The sequence below is a fragment of the Trachypithecus francoisi genome, unplaced genomic scaffold (genome assembly GCF_009764315.1).
Source record: "Trachypithecus francoisi isolate TF-2019V2 unplaced genomic scaffold, Tfra_2.0 Lachesis_group17, whole genome shotgun sequence".
Classification (NCBI taxonomy): Eukaryota; Metazoa; Chordata; class Mammalia; order Primates; family Cercopithecidae; genus Trachypithecus; species Trachypithecus francoisi.
In genome coordinates, this window is record NW_022681462.1 from 44,952,947 (window position 1) to 44,978,840 (window position 25,894).

The following is a 25,894-nucleotide window of genomic DNA, read 5'->3' on the forward strand; positions in this document are numbered from 1 at the left end:
CTTGATAAAAGATGCTCAATGAAGAATTCTTTTCCTCAGCCGAATACTCCTACTACCCAATTTCTTTATCACAGGAGTTGAAAACTTCTTGTTCACAATCTATTTATTTTGCCAATTCTCCTAATGTCTATTTAAAGTATTAGAGTGATGAACAAAATATGAGAAACTGAAGATAGAACTGCAAAGATAAGTTGCATATTCTTTTTCAGTTAGCAACTATTTGGGTGTTTTCTTCTAGAAAAAAAAAAAATGCTTATGATTTGATACCTGGGTTGGAAAGTAGTATGTTTTTGTTTTTTAGAGAAACATCCTAGCCAAGAAGGCTGTAGGAGACGCAGAATACTGGATGAGCAGACAGACATTAGTTGTTCTTCAAAATGCAAAATACAAAAGCAACGTAAAAGGTGAAGCTCTAAGGTAGATAAAGCAAAGTTACCAAGCCTTTAGATATGTCTATTTTTTATTTTCTAATCTGCATTTATCTCAAGGAGCAACATATCAGAAGTTTCAACAAAGAAATACATTGCTGTCTAGTACAGCGTCAGTGCTGCTAACAACCTTACTTTTCCCGGAGTTCCGCCTCTTTAGACACAGTTTCCTGAAGCATCTTGTTGTGCCTTTCTAGCAGTGTATCATGTTCAGACTGCAATGTTTGAAGTTCAGATACATTAATCTGTAAGTTATTTTGGCTATCTTGTAATTTGATTTTTAGCTGGTCAATCAGCATTTCCAGATGTTCCCTAAAACAGAAATACAGTTTTAAAATTTTTTGAAAAAGGTGAATTTGATTTTGTGGTTTTAAATATAGTTTAACCATTTAATCTTTCAATGTCATACTCTTGGATGATTCTAAAGGAAATATAATAGTCAGAAGAATTCAAGACTAGGATTAAATATAATACAAAAGATACAGCCAGATTTAAAATCTTAGGCACTATAGATTTACAAAAAATTTCTCCAAAATTTAGAATTTCATATTCAAAAAGGGGCATCAAAATAGCCTATTTTATGTTACAGGACTATGTCAGCTAAAGAAAAAACGTCATGCTACTTTTTTTTTTTTTTTTTTGAGATGGAGTCTGGCTCTGTTGCCCAGGCTGGAATGCAGGGGCGCAATCTTGGCTCACTGCAACCTCTGTCTCCCAGGTTCAAGCGATTCTCCTGATTCAGCCTCCTGTGTAGCTGGGACTACAGGCACACACCACCACACTCAGCTAATTTTTTATTTTTAGTAGAGACGCGGTTTCACCATGTTGGTCAGGTTGGTCTTGAACTCCTGACCTCAGGTGATCCGCCAGCCTTGGACTCCTAAAGTGCTGGGATTACAGGTGTGAACCACCACACCCGGCGCACTCACAGTTCTTAAACTATTGTTTTAAGAATGGCATGTCAGATCAAGTTACAGTGAAAGATAATCCCTGAAGAAAAGCAGGTCTTTTCAAACTTGGAAAAAAAACTAGGTGGAAATAGTTAAAATCCTAATTCTGCCACAATAAGTATAATACACTATTAGTTTATTTTTAAAAAAATGTATTTATATTATAAGAAAGTAGAAGGAACACAAAACATTTACATTCATATAATCTCAACTCAAAATTTAGGCATGGTCGAAAATGGTGACATTTTTATATTTATGAAATGTATCAGTATCTAATTTCCCCTTTATACAATGAGCTACTGGAGAGAAAATACCATGTTTCAATCTACAGTCTCTATATTTAATAGATTCTTAAATGAAAGTAACAAACACAAACATACAAAAATTCATAATAATTAGTCTTGTTTAGAACAGTAAGAGTCAGATGTAAAACTGCTTTAAATACTGAACCGCTACTCAAAGACAAAACACAGATGCCAAGGCATGTCCTATCTCTTACTCCCAGTACAAACGGGATTTGCATGCTACTTTTAAAGCAGCATAAACAATATACCATCCACATAGAACTGAATTGGTCATAAACAAGAAAAGTTTAATTCTAGACCAAAATTCAGTACTAAATTTAAAATTTTTTGAAATAAGTAAAATATTTTAAAGCAACTTCTGTTTAACCTAAATTAATGCAAATAAGTATACTTCGCATTTTAATTTTTACTTCTAAATTTTCAAAATTGGAAAAACAAATCATAATGTAATTTTAATGCCGATATTTCTACCATGACAAGATCTTATTAAGACCAGATTGAACTGTTAGCCTATTTTCTCATATCCTGGCCTCACTGTGTGTGCACTTTAACATCTAATTTTAGAGTTTGTAACAGTGTCCTTTGTAATGAAGTTTCCCTGTTACTGTCTGCAGACACAGTGAAGCCAAGAAATTCTGTTTTCTTTGGTAACAATATATACAATTTCACAGTTAAAAATCATAATAGGATTTTAGGCTAGGTGCTGTGGCTCACCCCTGTAATCCCAGCACTCTGACAGGCTGAGGTGGGTGGATCATCTGAGGTCAGGAGTTTGAGACCAGCCGGCCAACATGGTGAAACCCTGTCTCTACTAAAAATACAAAAATTAGCTTGGCGTGATGGTGCATGCCTGTAATCCCAGCTACTCAGGAGGCTGAGGCAGGAGAATCACTTGAACACGGGAAGCAGAGGTGGCAGCAAGCTGAGATTGCACCACTGCACTCCAGCCTGGGCAACAAGAGCAAAACTCTGTCTCAAAAAAAAAAAAAAACACCACACACAAAAACATAATAGGATTTTCAATCTACTTGGTGAAGAACCTGCATTGTGGGAGGAAAACTCTGCATATTTAATTTAGACTTTACCTTTCTTGTTTAGCGCCCTCAGTTTCAGCCTGAGACATAGATTTATTTTTCTGTTGTTTTAGAACGTTATGAACTCGGACTTTGTAGCTCTCGAATTCAGAGGTTACAGTAGCTTGTTCTGCCTATAACATTTAAAAGAGAGAAACTTTTTGTATTATAACAGGGTCCTTTTACTTTCTTTCAGAGATTAACAAATTGAGATAAAAACCTATTTTTTAAAGTAAGAAAAATGGCTGACATACTTTTTGGTTCCTTGATTAACCCTGCTAAAAAGTATACTTCTGTTGGCTTTACACTTAATTTTCTTTTCCATTGATACATAATTGTACATATTTATGGGGTGCATGTGATATTTTGATGGATACATGCAATGTGTAATAAGCAAATCAGGGTAATTAGGATATCCATTGGGAGGCCTTACACTTTTTAAAGGCCTTTCAATAATATATATATTTTTTTTTCTGATAAGAGATCCATTTCTACCATGTCTTCTACCCTGGTAGATTAATTTACTAACCATACATTTTATAGTGGCACTATGTGCTTTTGGAACTTTACAAACATTTTCTCTTATGATATCCCTTTCATAAATTTGAGACAAATTAACTCAAATAAATTATTTGAACTTCAGTTTTCAAAACAGGGTGGTAAGTGCTAAGTTTTAGGTCTTCCACTTTCCTGAAGTGATCTGTAAACTCCCACAACAGTGTTGCCATGATTGCTTAAGTAAGACCTGCATCTAACACAACCACTGTACTTTGCCTATTTTGGATGATGACAAGAAATTAGGCCCCCACAGCTGTGCTATTAAATTGTTATCTTATAATCATTTAGCCCTCAGAAAGAAGTGTAACACCTTCCTAATAAAAAAAAGTTTCATAAAGAAGTGACACATAAATTGCAAAACAAGGTTGAAATGGAAAAAACATCATGTTTTTCCTTTTGGCAAAAAAAGTGATCCAAATTACAATTGGGGTTGGCATGGGATTGGGGTTAGAGGCAGATTAACTGAACAGGTCTTAATCTAATAAGTGCTCTTAACAGCAAAATACTAAAAAGGGAGAGCACAGCCCTGGAGTAAACACCAATGACTAGCTGACAATAAAATCCCAGTGGCTCGCTGTGGCTGCCCTGAAGAACACACCTTGGCAGCACGACTCTCTTCCTGTAGCGCTGTCACTCTCTGCTGGTACGCACTTAGCGTACGCTGGTGCTGTTCTGCAGAGGTTTTCAGGTGCTCGTGGATTTTGTGTTTCTCTGATGTTATTTCAGCCAGCTGTATCTGGGGGTAAATCTTTAAATTTAGCTTTAGCAAATCCTACCTTCACTAGTTAAAGAGGTTTTCCTTAAAACACAAACTTTAGGTTTGAGACGTAAGTACATATAAGGCATAATTAAGTAGCGAAATATTTTAATGTATTATTATTGAAAAAGTAGAGACAAGAAGGACATTTTCTCACTAATTTATCTTTTCTTAAACCAACATCAATTAAAAAAAATGAAAATCCCAGACTACATATTTAACATACAATGTTTAAATACTTCAAGACATTATATATAAAAATATATACAAACGTAGCAAACATATAAAATCATTTTATAAACTGTTTCTTGTGACTGCAATATCATTTTGAAAGTTCAGATGCAGCCGGGCGCGGCGGCTCAAGCCTGTAATCCCAGCACTTTGGGAGGCCGAGACGGGCGGATCACGAGGTCAGGAGATCGAGACCATCCTAACACGGTGAAACTCCGTCTCTACTGAAAAAAAAAACCAAAAATCTAGCCGGGCGAGGTGGCGAGCGCCTGTAGTCCCAGCTACTCCGGAGGCTGAGGCAGGAGAATGGCGTGAACCCGGAAGGTGGAGCTTGCAGTGAGCTGAGATCCGGCCACTGCACTCCAGCCGGGGTGACAGAGCAGGACTCCGTCTCAAACAAAAAAGAAAGTTCAGATGCATGCTTATTCTGCACTATTCTACAGTGTATTACAAATTTCCAAATACATGAAAATAATCTAGCTTGAGCTAAACAATATACTCCAGTCACACACCAGACTTGATTTATTGTTGCAAATTCCTCAAAATGCTGAGGAATCTTTCTAGATATCCTTATAGGATAATTAGTAAAATCTCTGATTAGTACCTCACTTCTACATGAAAAAACATTTTTTTAATCTTAAAAAGTAAAAACCTTACTTTATAGACTTCTACTTGCTGCTGGCTTGCCTCCAGCTCACCTTTTAAAGATGCTTGAAGTATTAAGTGATCAGTTTCCTACAGAATGAGAATCTTGGTTAAATTTTTTAAAATGTTACTCATAAATAAATTATGAATAAGTACTAAAATATGAAACTGAAAAATTAACATACTGCTTGCTTTGAATCTGCCAGTTCCTTTTTGGTTTTCACAAGCAATTGCTTGATTTTGGTGTTTTTTTCTTCATATTGTTGTACTGAAGACTGTAATGAAGCTAGCACAAGAAATAATTTCAGCAGAAAAAGATGAAACATTTTTTATGAGTGAATTTGAATACACAAATAATGTCTTCTTTGTATTGGCTTATCTTTAAAAGAAGCCTGTTTTAGCTTTTTATTATGGAATACTTCAAACATATGTGACAGTAGTAACAACAGTGCCATAAACTCTACTGTACCCATCTCCTAGCTTTCACAATTACAACCCATGACAATCTCAGTTAACCCAGACAACAGCAAGGTACATAAGAAATGCTAAAGTGAATAAATGTGGACTATAAACATCTTAATGGCAAACAGTTTTACATCCATTCTGGGCCCCAGTAACATTTATCACTGTTAAACACCTGACTGACAGTGAAAGACTGGTGAAATAAACAAGTAATGGCCCCCACTAAATCAAGTTGTTATGATGAAATAATTAAAAGGTAAAGTGAACTTTATTTAACTCACTTATTTCTTCTTGTAGGGTTTCTTGTTTCTGTTTTTGAATTTTTATTTCTTGCTCCAAATCTTCTATCTTGTTGTTTTTATTAGTTAACTTTTGATTTAGTTCTTTCATCAAACGTTCATAATCAGCTATTTCCATATTCATCAATGTGGTTTGTTGGGCATCCTGCACATTTTATAAATAAAAGATTTAGACAACAGTAGATCAGTTCATTTGTAAAATTGCTAAAATGATGCCACAGCAATAAATAGGTGCTTTTCTGTAATACTCAAATCGTTTACACTGTAACGAAGAAATGAGGAATTGGATATTTTCTAGTTTTTAATTTCACAAAATATTTTCTAATAGTTTAACCCAACTTTCTTAGTTTCATTTTATTTCATTATAACGAACTACAATGGGCAGTTGTAGCCTGTGGAGCTCTTATTTATAAAATACTAATATTTCAAGTGGCTCTTACATAACAGTATATTTCTTTTTAGCCTAATCTTTGAAGGAGTAAAGTCAGCCAAAGTTTTAAGTATAATACAAATTTCAAGCTTTGACATTAATTAAATCTTTATGTGTCATACAACAATCATGTCCACAAAATGAAACGTCAAACCAAAATCTTATAACTCATGAGCCTAGATTCTTCTGAAAGGACTGGTACTTAGAGAAGTTAAATTTTCAATTTTTTGAGCAAGTAATTTATAAAGCATTATTTTAGTACCACAAGTAACATTCTAAAATATTTCTTTTCAACATGTATAGAATAGTTTAACAATGCAGGCTGGGTGCGGTGGCTCACACCTGTAATTCCAGCACTTTGGGAGGCTGAGATGGGTGGATCATTTGAGGTCAGGAGTTCAAGACAAGCTTCACCAAAATGGTGAAACTCCTTCTCTACCAAAAATACAAAAAGTTAGCTGGGTGTGGTGGTGCATGCATGGAATCTCAGCTACTCGGGAGGCTGAGGCTCAATAAGTGCTTTGAACTCGGGAGGCAGAGGTTGCAGTGAGCCAAGATCATGCCACTGCACTCCAGCCTGGACCACAGAGCAAGATCACAGAAAGAACGGAACAAACAGAACAACAAAACAGAACAACGTGAATATTACACCAATTTTGATCCTAGTGTTTTATTTTACCTTTTTAACCAGCTCTAATTCTTGCATGGTTTTCTGAAGCTGTTTCTTTTCCTTTTGAAGTTGTACCTGAAGTTCTTCAAGTTCATTTACAGTAGTGGCATGTTCCTGAAATTAAAAATAAAAACAACCCACACAACCCAACCAACATTAAAAAGGTATTTTTAAGGGGCTTTAAAATAAATCTGACAGTGGGGCGTAGTGGTTCACGCCTGTAATCCCAGCACTCTGAGAGGCCCAGGCGGGCAGATCACAAGGTCAGGAGATTGAGATCATCCTGGCTAACACAGTGAAGCCCTGTCTACTAAAAACACACACGAAAAATTAGCTGGGCTTAGTGGTGAGTGCCTGTAATCTCAGCTATTTGGGAGGCTCAGGCAGGAGAACGGTGTGAATCCAGGAGGCGGAGCTTGCAGTGAGCTGAGATTGCGCCACTGCACTCCAGCCTGGGCAACAGAGCAAGACTCTGTCTCAAAATAAATAAATAAATAAAATAAATCTGACACACTAAAATACAGAAAGTTTGGTAATATTTCAATGTTTAAAATATATACACCCCCAAATCACAGCATGGATTCTCAAATTTATGGTTGGTATAAAGGAATTAATGAACTGTGCTGTATTTATAAATGCTACTCTTTAGTAAGTCTTTCCTTCATTTAAATAATATTTTGGTAAATGCATCATATATATGTGAATCAATCTTGCAGGATTGTTTTTACCTTTATCTTCTGTTCTTTCTGAAGTTTTTCAGCTTCTAATTCTTTGTCTACCATTGCTTTGTCCCTCTGGACTTCTAAAATCTGTACTTCTAATAATTTGGCATTAGACTGTAGTGTCTCAATACGAGCCAGCAGATCTTCATTATCAGAATTTATTTTTTCACACTGAAATGACAAATGATTCATTACTCTAAACATGCAGAAAACATATACAGCAGAGAAGAATGAACAGGTACATTAATGAGAATACTGGCATAGTGTAACAAATGAAGATTTCAAAGTCCATGCTACAGAACGATAATGTTAAATTAAGAATAAGTTTTAAAATCTGTCACTGAAACACTAATATGGTAAATCTTACAAGAGACCAGGTGCACTGGCAGAGTAAAGAGCAGAAATGAAAAACAAACAAACCCCCACCCAACCAACCAATCCTCTAGGGGAATTAAGATTAGCATAATAAGCAAGATAGTTGCTAGCTGTTTCGTCTTATTCTTCTCTCACAAGTGGGGAGGAGGGTAAAGTGGGGGTGGGGGGAATAAATTCTGTTTCCGACTATATTTTTTTAATGTTTATGCACAAAGTATTGAGATTAAAATACACCTGTTATAGTTTTCATTTTTGAATTTATTAAAAAATTACCTGCAAAGTTGAATTTCTTAGTTGTCTTGTAAGGTCTTCAATATGATGCTCAAAATTGTTAGCACGTTCTTTTTCCACATCCAGTTGCTCTGACTGCTTTTCATATTCTAATAAAAGATTCTTCAATAAAAGAAGGATTTAACTTTGGTATATCATTATGCATTCAACAGTTCAGACTTTATCATCAAGCCACCTTAAGATTCATGAGTCCATTCTGGATGCTTAAAATATTTACCCAAGTTGAACAGAATACCTAACTGACATTAGGTAATAAAATTAGCAGATTTTGGAAAACTTTTAGTATTGGAGGGTGGGGGAAATAAATGAAAGGAAAAGAAAATTTTAAATATAAACAATATAATAGCTCCAAGGTTAAATATTCTACTCATTAACAACACTGAACTTCCAAAACGTAAACACAACTTAAGGATAGACGATAAAAAGTTTCACCTGGATACCTAACTCCACCTGAAGAATTCTGATGAGAGAAATACTCTAGGCCTGGCCTAATATAAGATAAAGGTGCTAATGAAAGAACACTGGAAGACATTCATAGATTTAGTCTCTCATACTCCGCAGTGACACTTTCAATATTTCCTGAAGAATCCAAAGCCAACTGAATTTGCTTTGATATTCCCAGTTGGCCTACTGAAGGACAGAATGATCAGACTTTTTTTTGCTACACACAAGCTAATTAGGTTATTCACCAAAATATGTAAATGAGATTGTTTCGAGACTGCATGTAGTTCTTTATGTTCTTCTCTCTCTTCTTCCTTATAAATCCTGTTTTTGCCTTTGTTTCTGGAAAACTTCTATTCTTCCCACAAATGTGCATGCAAAATTACTAGCAAAATGGTGTTTTTTTTTTTTCCCCAGAGGTTCATATTTACTGACATTCGACCTAGAGTCCTCAGCATAAGGAAGGCACAGCCTTGGGCCATGGGTAGGAAAATCAGCATCCTACTCTCTCCTCAATTCCATCTGTTAATCCACCAACCCAAATCCCTCCCACCCCACTTGCAGTCCAAAGAAGATAAAATGATAAAATGATGTGCTGCTCTCTCAACAGTCAGCTGAGTCTGAATTGGAGGGAAGGAAGTATTTGAAGTTCTGCTCATTTAGTTTCAGAACAAGAAGTAAGCAGAGGCAGGAGGTGGACAGCAAAGATGCTGGCAGCCCTGCATCTTGCTAGGTCTTTATAGCTGTGTCTCTGGATTTGTAGGCACTTCTCGACTTTTCAGCTCCCTCATGATTCCTTGAGGCAGGCAACCAGTGACTGACACCGCATATACACCTGGCTTAAAGTTACTGACTCGCTGCCACTTGGAGACCCAGCTGTCCTCTGGACTCATCATCACAATGATTCCATCAAAGGAAGAGCTGGTGGAGTCATACACCATCTCTTAGTTACCTTTCATTTGTAGATATGCATCACAATTGTCAAAACCATCATATTCAAACTGGTCTATAGTCTTGACCAGTCAACATAGCAAACAGGCCCGCAGATGCCGCAGGTCCTTCGGCACCGTCTCCAAGGCCATCTTCTCTGATGGCAAGAGCAACAGAGAGGTAGACGGCCACAGCCTGCGCACCCGCAGGAAGTAAATGGTGTTTTTAAAAAATTTTTTAACTTTTCATTTCAGGGGTACATGTGCAGGTTTGTTATGTAGGCAAACTTGTGTCACAGGGGTTTGTTGTACAGATGATTTCACCATCCAAGTATTAAGCCTAGTACCCATTAGTTATTTTTCCTGATCCTCTCCCTTCTTCCACCCTCCACCCTCCGTTAGGCCCCAGTGCCTGTTGTTCCTCTGTGTGTGTCCATGTGTTCTCATCGTTTAGCTCCCACTTAGAGAACATGTGGTATTTGGTTTTCCGTTCCTGCATTAGTTTGCTAAGGACAGTGGCTTCCAGCTTCATCCATGTCCCTGCAAAGGACATAATCTCATTTTTTTTATGGCTGTGTAGTATTCCATGGTGTATATATACCAATTTTCTTTATCCAGTCTACCACTGACAGGCCTTTAGGTTGATTCCATGTCTTTGCTATCATGAATAGTGCTGCAGAGAACATACGCGTACATGTGTCTTTATTACACAATGACTTATATTCCTTTGGGTATATACCCAGTAACGGGATTGCTGGGTCAAATGGTATTTCTGTTTTTAGGTCTTTGAGGAAACTGTTTTCCACAATGGCTGAACTAATTTACACTCCCACCAAAAGTGTAAGTGTTCCTTTTTCTCTGCAACCTCACCAGCACCTGTTATTTTTTTGACTTTTTAATAGTAGCTATCCTGACTTAAGTGAGGTGGTATCTAAATGTGGTTTTATTGCTAGCACAGTGTTTATGTTTTCTTGCAAAGTTTACTTTTGGAAGTTCCACTGAGATACTATGCATAAAAGAGAAATGACATTAACCAAGAGGACTGTGAAGCCTGGCATTGGCCTTCCTCTGGACCTGAACCTCTTATGTCCTTGGCTCACCTCTGCAGGCTTCTCTGGTGGGTTTTTTTTTTTTTTTTGAGATGGAGTCTGTTGCCAGGCTGGGGTGCAGTGGCGCGATCTTGGCTCACTGCACCCTCCGCCTCCCAGGTTCCAGTGATTCTCCTGCCTCAGCCTCCTGGGTAGTTGGGATTACAGGAACGTGCCACCATACCTGGCTAATTTTTCTATTTTTAGTAGAGACAAGGTTTCACCATGTTGGCCAGGCTGGTCTTGAACTGACCTCAGGTGATCCACATGCCTCAGCCTCCCAAAGTGTTGGAATTACAGGCATAAGCCACTGAGCCTGGCCTCTGGTGGGTCTTCTGGGGCATTTACGCTTTTTTGGATCGTGCTTGCCAAATCTTTTTTTTCGAGACGGGGTCTTGCTCTGTCGCCCAGGCTGGAGTGCAGCGGCGCAACTTCAGATCACTGTAACCTCTGTCTCCTGGGTTCGAGTGATTCTCCTCCCTCAGCCTCCCAAGTATCTGGGACTATAGGCGTGTGCCACTATGGCCAACTAATATTTGTATTTTTAGTAGAGACAGGGTTTTGTCATGTTGTCCAGACTGGTCTCAAACTCCTGAGCTCAGGCAATCTGCCTGCCTAGGTCTCCCAAAGTGCTAGGATAACAGGTGTGAGCCACCACGCCCGGCTCTTGCTTCCCAGATCAGATCCTTGACTAATGTACTTTTGTTTCTAATTCTGATTTACACATGGTGAATTATTTGACTCAACTAGTAGCTGACTGCTACAATCTGAATTTTGATTTTACAGTCTGTCCATTTAGTGATTTCAGTGGTAGAAGACAGGACTTGGGAATCTAGAATCTGGCTTATTATTATTTTTTTTTTGAGACGTTGTCTTGCTCTGTCGCTAGGCCGGAGTGCAGTGGTGCGATCTCAGTTCACTGTAACCTCCATCTCCCTGCTTCAAGCAATTCCCCTGCCTTAGCCTCCCGAGTAGCTGGGACTACAGGCACACACCACATCCGGCTATTTTTTTTTTGTATTTTTAGTAGAGACGGGGTTTCACCATGTGGCCAGACTGGTCTCGAACTCCTAACCTCAGGCAATCCTCAAGCCACGGCCTCCCAAAGTGTGTTTTTGTATGTTTATTTATCTGAGTCTGCTACTTCCTGGCACACATGCACACAGGGTTGAGGTATCACTAGGGTCTTTTCCATAGAAAGAAGATTCTGTGCTTCTTTTATATTTGGGTAGGCTCCTCTAAAAATCAGAGATATTTATCCACTTAGTCTCTAACTGGCCTTCTTCATTTTTACTCATTCTGGTTCCAATTGCTGTCAACAGCTGTAAAAACTGAATTGCTATGCCAAGGCATAATAAATAATGGCTCCCTATGGGAAATTCTGATTTTAATCAAGTATTATTCCTAAGGGGAGTCCTGGAACAAAAACGAATGCCAGGCATACAAGAGTCTACTTTTACTTTCCGTATGTAGGGTAGACACTTCTAAACATCCGAATAATTACAAATTATTGTTTCTCTAGGACTCCTGTGTGTTCAGATCTTTTAATAAACTGATACAAGTTATTACAAGTGATGTGAACACTGAAAAAACTAGCCAAATTAACAAACTCCAAAATTATTCAGCATCTTTATAATGATGCATCCTGAAGAACTTAATAGAGCGTAGGTATGTGTTTTTAAAAGTGATCAACATTCTTAAACATTTCAGCACTTCTGGTTCTACCTTAAATCCCGTCACATTTTTATACATAAGTTTATATTACATATGAAAATATGGTAATGAAATCTGAAAATTTAAATCTACACATGACAAAATTAGTATGCTCATATATAAAGATCTTATAAATCCATTAAAAAACCCATTTAAAATTTATAGATGGGCTTCTTCATAAGAGCAAGTTACATAAGGAACTTGCTTCTTTACATTTTAAGAGACCTTATAATCAATTAATTTCTTTCAGAGGTAGACCAGGCATATCAATTTCAAATAGTTAAATCTTTCAATCTTTTCCTTTGTAATTCATTAAAATACTTTAGGTAGGACTGCAGTGAGGGTACAATCTCCCCACTCACTGCAACTGCCACCTTCCATGTTCAAGTGATTCTCATGCCTCAGCCATCAGAGTAGCTAGGACTACAGGCGTGTGCCACCATGCCCAGCTAAATTTTGTATATTTTGTAGAAACAGGGTTTTGCTGTCTTGGCTAAGCTGATCTCAAACTCCTGGCCTCCAGTGACTCACCCACCTCGGCCTCCCAGAGCTGGAATTATAGGCTTCAGCAACTGCACCCAGCCTAAATTTAGTATTTAAAGTTTGAAAAAGTCTTTTGTATCCAGAAGTCAGTTAAAGGATCAAGTGTTTCATTATAGGTTTTTAAAAAATACTTTTCACAACATTTTTTAATCCATCCAGAATACATTTTGGTATGTGGAGTGAAATAAAAAGCTAATTCCTTAGAAGGAATTTCTTTCTTCATTGGTTTCTGTTTCAAATTTTACTGGGATGGTATAGCTTAGTGGATGAAACAACAGATCTGGAACGAGACTGCCTGAATTCAAATTCCAGCTCTGCCCTGTCACTTGTTCTGTGACCCTGAGGTCTCTTAAGAAATCTGAGTCTGCGACTTTTGAGTTCTTTAATTGATTTATGCCTCAGACTCCTCACTTGTAAAGTGTTAATGCTAATATACTTGGGGGTTGTTTTGATAATTAACTGTATTGAGATATGTAAAGTGCTTAGAAGAGAGCCTGGCACCTGTTTGTTGTTATAAGTGGAAGTAACTATCTCTTCTGCTACGTTAATCTGTACCATTCCTGCATCAGAATTCTACCACCTTACTGTAATTCTGTCATAAGTTTTAGTGTCTCTTTGAGTAGGATGTCACTTTATTCTTTTCATCAGAAAAAAAATTTAGCTGCTCTTGCTAGTTTTCTACTTAAAACTTAGAATTTTCTGTCAAGATCCAGCCAAAAAAAAAATCTAAAATGTTTAATGAATTTGTTTTAGAATTTATAAGCCAATCTGAGAACTGATAGTTCAAATAATAGTCATCGTATGTAAGTTTTGCAGTTTTTTTCACTGAGTGCCAAAACTTCTCATTTAACTGCTTCCTAAGATTGGATTTTATGGCTGTTGTGGTATTTTCTTTTTTTCATCAAATCCTGCCTGATGACCGCTCACTCTCTTCTCCCTACCCAACTTACTTTTCTACATAGTATGTATCTTCTATTTTTGTATGTTTGCCTGTTATTGCCATTGGGATTCTTTTAAGTCCTAAGAGGACAGGAACTTAGTCTCTCTGGTTGACCTCCAACTTGCCCCAGAACTCAGTCTGCCATATAAAATTTGCTGAATGAAACCTTAAGAAATGTAGTGATGTTTATCTTGCATTCAGTGATTTTGTTGTACTTTCATTTTTAATTCTTATATTTTTAATAATACATTTTCGTGTTACTAAGATAAACAAGCATATTGCCTCCAAATAACAATGCTTCACCTTGTTTAAGCTTCAGGTTTATTCACTTGGCCAGAACAATATCAAATAATCACAGTAGTAATAGGTTATCTTTTTGTTACTGATTTTATTAGGAAATCCCAAAACAAAATTTTACTTTTATGAACAACAGTTTAAAGGCACTATTTAGGCCAGGTGCAGTGGCGCATGCCTGTAATCCTAGCACTTTGGGAGGCTGAGGCAGGTGGATCATGAGGTCAGGAGTTCAAGACCAGCCTGGCCAGCATGGTGAAACCCCGTCTCTACTAAAAATACAAAAATTAGCCAGGCATGGTGGCGTCTGCCTGTAGTCCCAGCTACTCGGGAGGCTGTGGCAGGAGAATTGCTGGAACCTGGGGGCAGAGGTTGCAGTGAGCCAAGATTACACCACTGCACTCCAGTCTGGGCGACAGAGCGAGACTTCATAAAAAAAAAAAAGAAAAGAAAAGAAAAGAAAAAAGCCACTATTTAAAGCTTAACTACTTTATTTATTTATTTATTTATTTTTGAGACGGAGTCTCACTCTGTCGCCCAGGCTGGAGTGCAGTGGCCGGATCTCGGCTCACTGCAAGCTCCACCTCCCAGGTTTACGCCATTCTCCTGCCTCAGCCTCTCGAGTAGCTGGGACTACAGGCGCCCGCCACCTTGCCTGGCTAGTTTTTTGTATTTTTTAGTAGAGACGGGGTTTCACTGTGTTAGCCAGGATGGTCTCGATCTCCTGACCTCATGATCTGCCCGTCTCGGCCTCCCAAAGTGCTGGGATTACAGGCTTGAGCCACCGCGCCCAGCAAAGCTTAACTACTTTAAAATCTTGATGTTAGGATTCTATTACATTGCACCCCAAAACAGAATAAAGATTTACTGAAAAATACAAGGTGATTGTTTTGTGGACAATAGTTTTACATTTCCACTACATTTCTTAGAAGTTATAACTTTTATAACTTGTTATTAAAATTACTATTTTTACCTTATAGCTTTCTGCTCCTTGAATGAGATCTCTCATGGAAGCAGATAACTGGTCCTTTTCTGACCGAAGAGATTCAAGTTCTTCCCTTACAGTCTGGGTCTGTTTTAAAGACAAGTAAAATGAAAGAGGTTTTTGTTTGTTTTTTTTTTAATGGATAGAAAAACTCTTGATTTTCTAAAATATAAGATTCCTGAATCTCACATTTTTTAAGTCAGCTCACCTCTTTTCTGCTGGAATCTAATTCTTTCTTTGCCTTCATGGCAACTAATTTTATCTTATTTATTTTCTCCTCCTTTTCTTTGCATTCTTTTTCCAGATTTTCTAAAAATAGAAAATAAACGGATTACATATGAACTCAAAAGGAAAAAATTCATATTACTTGCTTATTTTAGCCCTAGATTATTTGGGAGCACAAAATTGGTAATTTGATATTAAAATAAGCAGTAAAAACAGTAATATCATTTTTTAAAGTGGAAGCTTATTCGTTATGTGAGGCAATGTAAAAAGCTTCCATTGTTTTTAATCCTCCAAAATAGTCTACTTTTTTCTAGCCATTTCGTAAGTTTCTAGGAATTACAGGCTTTCAAAACTTCTCATTAGATTTCCTGGAAATGCAGATATGCCAGGACTTTAGATGATAGTGTGCCAATTAGGATCAAGTACTGGAGATATCAGATGCAGATCAGTATTTATGCTCCACAGGTGCACTCTTCCTCTTGGCTGATAGGTCTGACTTTCACAACTAAACCTGTAATATGTTTTACCTATCCAATATGGATCTCTCTGTTAACTTATTTAGCTACCTACCCCATTTGAACTCCAGAGTTCAGGACTTCTTGGTATTTGTTTCTAAAAATTCAGTTATGATCCAAATTTCTGTCCTGGCCTATTAATTTACTTGCACCAGTGCCTTCCCTTTGGCTACTATAGTGAAGTGTCTGTGTGTGGAGCAAAGGCCAATCGTTCCACATCTGCATTTCATCCTATGTCTCCTTACCTACTCAAGCATCAGAGCAACAATTCTCCCTCCTTCTTCTGCAGCAGCAATTTCCCCCTTTCTAGTGGATTTTTTCCCAATATTTTATAAACATGCAACAAGAAAAATTACCATCAAGAAATTAAGGCCAGGAATAAATAGTGAAAGCATTTAAAGAGGGTAGGGGACAGGTGAAATATCTCAAACATGCTGTTATTCTTCCCATAAAATAAAAAATTAAACCACAAGGTCCCTCTAGTTTTGTCCCATGGCTTTTTCTTTCCCCTACAGCACATCCCTTGAAAAGAGTCATCTATATATGCTCTCAAACATTGCCTGCCCCATTTTTTTCTAGAATCAACTGCAATCAAGCTCTGGTTCCAGCATGTCATGGACACTGACCTCTATGTTGCTTAAGGCAGTGGTCAGTTCTCAGTACTCATCTTATTTGATACATTAGCAGCACTAGCAATGGCTAACCACTTTTTCCCTCTTGAAGCACTTCACTTCCTGTCACTTGCCGTAGCTTTCAAGACATTTTATGTTCCAGGTTTTCCTACCTCACTAGCTGCTCCTTTTCAATTTCCTGTGTTGTCTCTATCTTTACATGAATGGATAATTGTCTCTGGTCTCCATCTTTTGGCTATATTCCCTTGGTAATTTCAATCTCTCGGCCTTTTTTTTTTTGAGACAGAGTCTTGCTCCGTCACCCAGGCTGGAGTGCAGTGGCGTGATCTTGGCTCACTGTAAGCTCTGCCTCCTGGGTTCCCGCCATTCTCCTGCCTCAGCCTCCCAAGTAGCTGAGACTACAGGCGCCCGCCACCTCGCCTGGCTTTTTTTTTTTTTTTTCGATTTTTAGTAGAGACGGGGTTTCACCGCGTTAGCCAGGATGGTCTCCATCTCCTGACCTCGTGATGTGCCCACCTCAGCCTCCCAAAGTGCTGGGATTACAGGTGTGAACCACTGCGCCCCCTCTCCGGCTTTTATGCCCACTCTTTAACTACAAATATTTATCTCTAGCTTAGGTCTCTCCCCTTAACTCCAGATTTGCATAGCATTCTAACATCTCTACTTGGACTGGTATTTAAACTTACTTCTAAAACTGAACATCCCAATCTGCCCCAATAACCTATTATAAACAACTGGGAGTCATTCTACTCTTCAACTTCCCTTACCCTAATCTAATAGGGCACTAAATTCAGGGATCATTGGCACATTACATACTTCTAAGTCTTTGTTTCCTGATCCTTATATGGTAATAAAAGAGCTATCCTATAATGTTACTGTGAGGAATAAATGGATAAGATAAAGCCCTAACTCCTCTGCATATCAATCATACTGTTGTGTTTATGATCTGGCTCTTACCTCTCCAGGAACTTCCTAGTATGCACCTTGATGTATGCTATATGTCAACCTACAAGCACCTGCTCTTCCTTCTTCCTAGAATACCTTTCTTCCTGTGTAAAATTTCTCATTCTTCAAGACTCGGCTCAAAACACTATTCTATGCTGCTTTTCTTAACTCAAAATAGTGTAAGCTCCTATGTTGTCAGTACTGTATCTTGTCCACACCTCAAACTACTGCAATTTAACAGTGAGATCTTTGTGCACATGGTCTGTACCTCAACCACTTTTCTATCACCAGTGTCTAGAATAGCTGGACATTTAAATAAAGTTTGCTAAATGATTGAAAAGTCCAAAATAAATCAGGACACCATTTATAAATCACACCAATCTTGCCTGGGTTAAACAATAGAAAGTAACACTTTTGAAAGAGAAGGCGAACAGGTGTCAGAGGGGCAAGAATGTGAGCTCGAGGAAAAGACAGCTACGAACTGTGCTTTTAACAACTCATTATTTGGCTACTGTATTTCTCAATCTATTCTAACACTAACAAGAATCTGTCTAATTGTGACAACATCTGTAAAACCATAGTTACCTAATTTTTCTTCCAACTCTTTTACTGAAGACAGAGGATCATTTTGTACAGAAGGTGATTTTGCTAAGGAATCCTAGATTTTACAGGGGGAAAAAACAAAACAAAACAAAATAAAAATCAGAATCAGAATTAATTTTCCATAATGAACCGGCCATCATGTTAAGCATAAGAAAATCATTATCAAAGAGAATTCCTACAAAAAGCAATTTGGTCAACAGATTTTCCCTTGTTAGACCAGAAAATTAATACTGACCTTACTATGCATATGGCATTTACTATTTAAAAAAATAGTAACCAAGGCCAAGATAAACAACCTGATATATCAAATACACGTGTAATAAGGAAACAATTAAACGACTTTTAATCTTTAATGTTTAAAGAAAACCCTAAAATTTTAGCAATACCACCAAAGCTCACTGTCTTGCTTAAAAGTGCTCTTTACAAAAGATAACTAAGCATTTCACACAAGAATGACACTCAAGTTTTTTCATGTTTAGTTGTTTTGCTAGTGACTAATAAACTTCTGACCAAGACATTTAAATCCCTAATCATTTAATCTTCTATAAACTCAAGATTTTAAAATTATATAAAACTCCCCAAAAATAAATGTAATAAACTGGACATACAACATGGAAATGTCTAACGCACTTTTCAGAAAGTTGCCACTTGAGCTTGAATGGTAAAATTTACTTTTGATGTCAAGGTGTAAAAATGTTTAACGTATATATTTTAGAGTTGAACTAAGAATTTATTTGAAACAATACAATTCAAATGAACAGTACCTTTAATAGTATCAACTCTGCTCTCACATCTCGTAATTCTGATTCTTTTTGTTCTAGTAACAGCTTTAGGTTTTCATGTTCCTTTATAAAACATTTTTCTTTTTCATTATGGATTTCATTTTTGCTACATGTTTGAGATACTTCCTCAACTTGAAATAGAAGATTCTGATTTTCAAGCCTTGTTTTTTCATTAGCATTCTTCATTTCTAGAAGATCAGATTGCAGGGCCTCTTTTTCTGACTGGATTTCTTCTAACTCTTTCCTTAAGAGAACTTTCTCTTGCTCATAGTCTCTCAATAAAGACTTAAGTTCTTCACACTGAACTACACTCTCTTCTTGAAGGCACTTAATCTCTTTTTCTAACTCGAATACCTTTTTATCACACTGAAAAACCAGGTTGCATTTTTCCTCATTTATTTTTGCCAAGGATTCACCGACTGCTTGTAGGATATTAACATCTTTCTCTTCACTATCTTCTGAAACTTCAGACCCCATATCTTTAAGAAAACCACACAACTGAGTTTTGACAAATAACTTCTGAACTTGCTCATTTTCAAGCAGTTTATTTAAATTATCTCGCTCTTCAACCATTAACTGAAGTTTCTTTTCTAATTCAGTAATATGTTCTTTAAGGATAACATCATCTTTTTGAGACGAAAAAACTTCCAAATCCCTACTCAACTGTTTTTTTTCTGAACTGAGTTTATTGTTTTCCTCATAAAGAGACTTCACTTCAGCTGACAATACTTCTTTGTCTTCAGAGAGAACTTTCATTTGAACCGTAAGTTTTTCTAGTTTTTGGTCATTTTGATCCTTTTCCTTTAAAGTCTCCTCTAGTCCTCCTGTTAATTCATTTACCTTTTGTTCTAGTTCACTGTTGTACTGGGTTATCTGCTCTACTTTCTTCCCAAGTTCAAGAATCAATCTTTCTTCCCTTTCACATTTCTTATGGAAATTATCCAGTTCTTCATAGGAATTTTTCAGTTTATTTACAAAATCATCTTTTTCCTCAGTAAGAGAATTTACCTTTGCTTCTAATTCTATTAACATGGTATCTCTTTGACTGAGACTAAGTAAGTATACTCCATTCTTTTCTTCAAGGTTCTTTATGGTATTTTCAAGTTCTGGTACCAATTCTTGTTGAGACAGTAACTTTTCATTTTCTCCCTGGAGGTGATTCACAGTTTCGAGAAGAGCATCTTTTTCAGTAAAGGCAGTTCTGAGCTTCTGCTGCAGTTCATGAACATCAGATGCTTGCTGTTGCTTCATTGATTCAAACTCTTGACTTATTTTTCCAGCAGATTCCCCCAATTCTGTTTGTAAAATTTCCATAATCTCTCGTAAACTCTCATAATTTAAAATTGCTTCTTGCTTTTCTTGCTGTAGGTTGTCACACTGTTCCTTAAGACCCTGTATTTCAAACATTAATGTTAATTTTTCTTTTTCTGAATCTGACAAAGATGTCTCATTTAGCTCTGATATTTCTTTTTGATGTTGTTCCTTAAGACTCTGTACTTCTTTGTTATGCTGTTCTACGGTACAGCAAAACTGTTTATTTAAACCTGCTAGCTCAGATTTTAATTTTTCAATTACACAGCCCTGTTCTTCTTTAGCTAGTAATAATTCATTAATTTTAAACTCTAAGTCTTCCCGTTCATGAAAAAATTCATCCTTTATATGTTGAGCATCCATTTCAAGTTTCAACTTAAGATTATTCATATAAGTTACCTCATCTTTTAAGATACTATGTTGAGATTCAAGTTCTTTTAAGGTATCTTCTAAGTGTTTGACTTTTTCATTTACTACTTGTTCTACAAATGTATTTTCTTGGAAGAGAAGAGAACACATCTGATTGTCTTGGTTTGCATTTGATGTGGCTTTCCTTAAATTTTCTAGCTCACATTCATATTTCTCCTGGATGTTCTTTTCACTTGCCTCACATTGTTTTACTAAGTTCTCTTTTAGCTCATTCAACTTATTTATCTCTGTTTCATGTTCCTTAGCTGATGCTTCAATCTGGCACATTAATTCTTTCACCTCTTCTTGGTGTATAGCTTTCATCTGTAAAAGTTCCTCCTGCAAACTATTAATATTTTTTTGGTAATGCTGAGAATTAGCCTCAATGATATTTTGGAGTTGAGTAATTGTTTCCTTCTTTTCATCAGTGGTAGCGTCTAATTGCTTTTGCAGATATAAAATTTGCTCCTCAAAGGCTGGCCTAATTTTCTCAATCTCTTCTTGTAGTTTTTTAACATTATCTTCAGAGTTGTTCTGAAACTTAAGTTGTTCTGAGAGCTCTAATTGCTTATTCATTGCTTCTTCCAGTTCCTTTTGCAAGTTAGCTTTGTCTTCACTGTATTTGGCACGTACTGCCATCAATTCATTTTTCAAATTTTCAATTTCTTTCACATAGTTTATATGTGATTGTTCCAACTCCTTATGTGCATCTTCCATCTTAGTTACAGAATCCTATTACAAAACATAAGCACACGTAAATTATTTAAGTAAGACAAAAGAAGCCTCTGCCCTTACGAAAAATATTAGCCACAAACTAAGTAGAGAGAAAAGTAAATGAGAATAAATGTATTTCGAGAAACATGATACTGATATTCCAATAATTCTCCTTAGGTGCTGCCTATCTAAAGTATGACAATAAACATCTACAATATTAGATCTACAACTCAAATTAGCTCAGACCTAATAGGCAAGAAACAGAAGCATGTCTCTGAATAGCCTAGAGCTAAAGAGATAATGGTATTTAGTCATGTGTGAAAACCAACTTACTTCTTTTTTGTTTTTATTAAAGAACAGCATTATAACTGTAAAAAAGATAAAGCAACAAGTAAATTCACCTCTGTTGCTGTATAGCTACGTGATTCAGTTATTTTTCTTTTAAAATCTCAATCTGTTTGTTTATATTATAAAATGTTAATCAGATTAGATGCTTTTTAAAATCTTACCTCTAAAATTAATGACTACACTATATAAGTTAATAAAAAAGAACACTAAAATATTGACTTACCTCAACCTCTTGCTTCATTTTTATATTTTCCTTTTTCAGAGAAAGACACTGTTGCTCAGTCTCTGCTTTTTCCAGAAGAATAGCATCCAGACGTTCAGTTAATGCCTATTTTAGAATAGGATTTATATGCCTGGGGTTAAAAAAATGGTGGATTGACCACATGCATAATTTTCTCCTGACCTTTTCAAAACACACTAAAGTGAGAATAAGATTTTAAAAGGTAGAACACATTAAGCAAAGAGAAAAGGAGAAAAGATACAAGGATAAGAGAAATTTCAACACATTTTTGGAAAACTGAATTGTGGAGGAGGATGAACTGAATTAGAAGCAGGAAGAAAGCTATATAACCTAAGGACCTGCACAAGGAAACACATATGAGAACCTGGCAAATATTTTGCAGAACTGAAATGCTCAGAATTGGAGGCAACAGATATTGTTGAGGGAGGTGTAATGTGTGGGGCTCAAAAATTGGGGATTGGTCAACAATCTGAATAGGGACCAGTCAGAGAGTAAGCAAGAAATAATCTATGTCCTTCCCCTATCAGAGACAGGTTATTCTGTGCAGAAATTAAAGGGGAAGTTAATGAGATGGAAAAAAAAAAAAAAATCAATAAGCCAAGAGTCAGCTCTTTTAAGATAGCTATCAAAATAGACACCTTTTAGTAAAACTGATCAAAAGACAGAATTTCCAAAAAATAATACAATGTAAAAGAAAGCACATCTACGTAAGTCGGGCATGGTAGCTCATGCCTGTAATCCTAGCACTTTGGGAGGCTGAGGTGGGCAGATCACTTGAGGTCAGGAGTTCGAGACCAGCCTGGACAACATGGTGAAACCCTGTCTCTACTAAAAAATACAAAGAAAATTAGCTGGGTGTGGTGGTGGGTGCCTGTAGTCCCAGCTACCCTGGAGGCTAAGGCAGGAGAATTCCTTGAACCCAGGAGGTGGGGGTTGCAGTGAGCCAAGATTGCTCCACTGTACTCCAGCCTAGTCCAGCCTGGGTGACAGAGCAAGACTATGTCTCAAAAAAAAAAAAAAGAAAGTTAAAGAAAATTATTATGAGTAACTACTTGTCAATAATAATGACAACTCAACGAAAATGGATAACAATTCCTATAAAAATAAACCTTTACTGACTCACAAAAAATTTAAAAAGCATAATACTATATTTAAAAATCAAATAAACACTTAAAAATTGTCCACCAAAGAAAACAGGAGGAATAGATGGTTTTGAAGGTGAGTTCTATCAAATTTTCAAGGAACAGACAGATCATCCCAATTTCATACAAACTTGTTCAGACAAAATAAGAAGCAAGAATAATTCCCAAGAATAATTCCCAGCATAACTTGAAACCAATATCCGAGAACTTACACAAAGGAAAAATCAAAGACCCATTTTATGACAAATCTAGATGCAAAAATCCTAAATAAAACATTAGTACACTATCACTATTGCTAATCAACAATTGTTATTAAAGACCTCAGCCTGTAAATAAAGCTTTAAAAGGATAGGAGGTGGCTAGGAGTGGTGGCTCATATGTCTGTAATCTCAACACTTTGGGAGACGGAGGTGGGAGGATCAATGTTTGAGCCTCAGCAACAGGCGAGGCTCTGTCTCAAAAATAAATAAAAAAATAAGACGTGAGGCATAAAGACTCAAAAAAAAGTTTTTTTCAGATGATATGACTGTTTATATAGCAAATCTAGAAGAATCTATAGGTAATTAGAAACAAGAGTTTCACAAAGTAGATATAGGATTAATATACAAAGTCAGTTCCATTTCTGGATACTAAAGAATTAGAAAATATAGTTAAAAAGAAGACACATTTACAATGGTATCAAAGAATATCAACAGTCTAGAAAAAACTTTACCAGAAGATGTGTGAAAGCATTCCACAGGGGAAACTATAAAACTACAGATTCCATGCAATTCCAATTAATTGCAATGAAGTTTTTCATGGAATATGACAAGACTCTAAATGTATATGGAAAAGTAAAAAACCAAGAATAGCCAGGACACTTTTGAAGAGAACAAAGAGAGGACTTACTCTCCTAGATACCATTACTATAAGACTATAAAAAATAATAAAGACAATACAGTATCGGCAAAGGCAGAGACAACCAATGGAATAGAAAAAAAGAGTTCAGACAATTCAGATAAACACAAACATTTTTAACTATAATATTAGATTAATGGAGAAAGACTATTCAGTAATTAAGGTTGAAAAAGTTATTTATGGCCGGGCGCGGTGGCTCAAGCCTGTAATCCCAGCACTTTGGGAGGCCGAGACGGGCGGATCATGAGGTCAGGAGATCGAGACCATCCTGGCTAACACGGTGAAACCCCGTCTCTACTAAAAATACAAAAACTAGCCGGGCGAGGTGGCGGGTGCCTGTAGTCCCAGCTACTCGGGAGGCTGAGGCAGGAGAATGGCGTAAACCCGGGAGGCGGAGCTTGCAGTGAGCTGAGATCCGGCCACTGCACTCCAGCCCAGGCGACAGAGCAAGACTCCGCCTCAAAAAAAAAAAAAAAAAAAAAGAAAAAGTTATTTATATTAAAAAATACTTCAAACCATCTTACATAAACAAACTCCAGATAGATTAAGATTTGAATGTCAAAAACACAGTTTTAAACTCGAAGAAACCTTAAGATGGCTGGGCAGGGTGGCTCATGCCTATAATCCCAGCACTTTGGGAGGCGGAGGCGGGCGGATCACAAGCTCAGGAGATCGAGACCATCCTGGCTAACACAGTGAAACCCTGTCTCTACTAAAAATACAAAAAATTAGCCAGGCGTGGTGGCAGGCACCTGTAGTCCCAGCTACTCAGGAGGCTCAGGCAGGAGAACGGCGGGGACCCAGGAGGCAGATCTTGCAGTGAGCCAAGATTGGGCCACTGCACTCCAGCCTGGGTGACAGAGTGAGACTGTCTCAAAACAAACAAAAAAACAAAAAAAAACATAAGCTGGGAGAAGGTATTTACCACATAAACAACAAAAATAACAAAAAAAAATATTTTAAAAAATTCTACAAACCCATAGGAAACCCACTGGCCCATTAAGAAAATGGATGTTGGTCAGGTGTGGGGGCTGACACCTGTAATCCCAGCACTTTGGGAGGCTGAGGTGGGCGGATCACAAAGTCAGGAGATCAAGACCGTCTTGGACAACATGATAAAACCCCGTCTCTACTAAAATACAAAAAATTAGCTGGGCGTGATGGTATGTGCCTGTAATCCCAGTTACTTGGGAGGCTGAGGCAGAGGAATCACTTGAACCGGGGAGGTGGAGGTTGCAGTGAGCTGAGATTGTGCCACTGCACTCCAGCCTGGCAATAGAGCAAGACTCCATCTTAAAAAAAAAAAAAAAGAAAAAAAGAAAAAAAGAAAACGGATGTTATACACAAAAAGAATACTTTAAATCCAGATCACATGATCTATCATTTTACACCTATTTGGCAAAAATAAAAATGTATGCCAATACCTAGTGCTGGAGAGGATATGGATCCACAGTATCCCTTGTACACTGCTGGTAAAAGTTATTTCAAATACTTAATAGTGGTTTGGCACTATCTCCTGAGGTTGAACCTTCATGTAACTTTTGACGCAAAGATTTCACCCATTTACTTATAAGAATCCTTTGCACATTTATAAAGGAGATGTATACAAGAAGGTTCATTCTGCTTGTACTCCATCGCATAAAACTTGGCATAACCCCAACATCCATTAACAGTCTAGTTTATGAATGAACCGTTATTGTAATACAATGTCATACTCTATAGCAGCATGGTGACATGCAATGACAGATAAACTTTAGAAAAATATTAAGTGCAAAAAGTCCTAATACATTACAAACAACATGATACCCTTTTAGTGAAGTTAAAAACTAAAATGAAAAAAAATTATACAGTGATACTTATAAATACAATAAAAACTTCATAAAAGGAAAAGGAATGATGAACATGGGACTTAGGATTATGGTTTCCTGGGGTGTGGGAAACTGGGGCGGGGGGGTAGAGTAGCAAGGGGGAGGGGATTACACTGCAAGATGTCTATTATTTT

The 25,894-nt window shown here is 37.0% G+C and overlaps 1 protein-coding gene and 1 pseudogene across 7 annotated transcripts in view; both read right to left on the bottom strand.

Annotated features, from left to right (window-relative positions):
- GCC2 (GRIP and coiled-coil domain containing 2) overlaps nucleotides 1-25,894 on the bottom strand; it is a 64,012-nt gene that overhangs the window by 19,257 nt on the left and 18,861 nt on the right. For 4 of the 6 annotated variants that reach the window (XR_004428269.1, XM_033175537.1, XM_033175539.1 and 1 more), the window contains 14 exons: nucleotides 21,836-21,940; nucleotides 18,814-21,282; nucleotides 18,032-18,104; nucleotides 15,338-15,438; nucleotides 15,118-15,216; nucleotides 8,179-8,298; nucleotides 7,537-7,701; nucleotides 6,818-6,922; nucleotides 5,691-5,853; nucleotides 5,133-5,233; nucleotides 4,960-5,037; nucleotides 3,913-4,062; nucleotides 2,769-2,890; nucleotides 564-740 (listed from right to left, as the gene is read on the bottom strand). Coding sequence is in view for 5 of the 6 variants with exons in the window: in XM_033175537.1 (XP_033031428.1) it covers nucleotides 564-740; nucleotides 2,769-2,890; nucleotides 3,913-4,062; nucleotides 4,960-5,037; nucleotides 5,133-5,233; nucleotides 5,691-5,853; nucleotides 6,818-6,922; nucleotides 7,537-7,701; nucleotides 8,179-8,298; nucleotides 15,118-15,216; nucleotides 15,338-15,438; nucleotides 18,032-18,104; nucleotides 18,814-21,282; nucleotides 21,836-21,940 (4,028 nt within the window). In the remaining variant the exon portion in view is untranslated. The remainder of the gene's footprint in view (nucleotides 1-563; nucleotides 741-2,768; nucleotides 2,891-3,912; nucleotides 4,063-4,959; nucleotides 5,038-5,132; nucleotides 5,234-5,690; nucleotides 5,854-6,817; nucleotides 6,923-7,536; nucleotides 7,702-8,178; nucleotides 8,299-15,117; nucleotides 15,217-15,337; nucleotides 15,439-18,031; nucleotides 18,105-18,813; nucleotides 21,283-21,835; nucleotides 21,941-25,894) is intronic. The other 2 variants (XM_033175538.1, XM_033175540.1) reach the window with 1 other exon arrangement.
- On the bottom strand, nucleotides 9,019-9,853 carry LOC117062244 (annotated as a pseudogene). The gene has a single exon (XR_004428270.1). The product of XR_004428270.1 is annotated as a transcription elongation factor SPT4-A-like (transcript).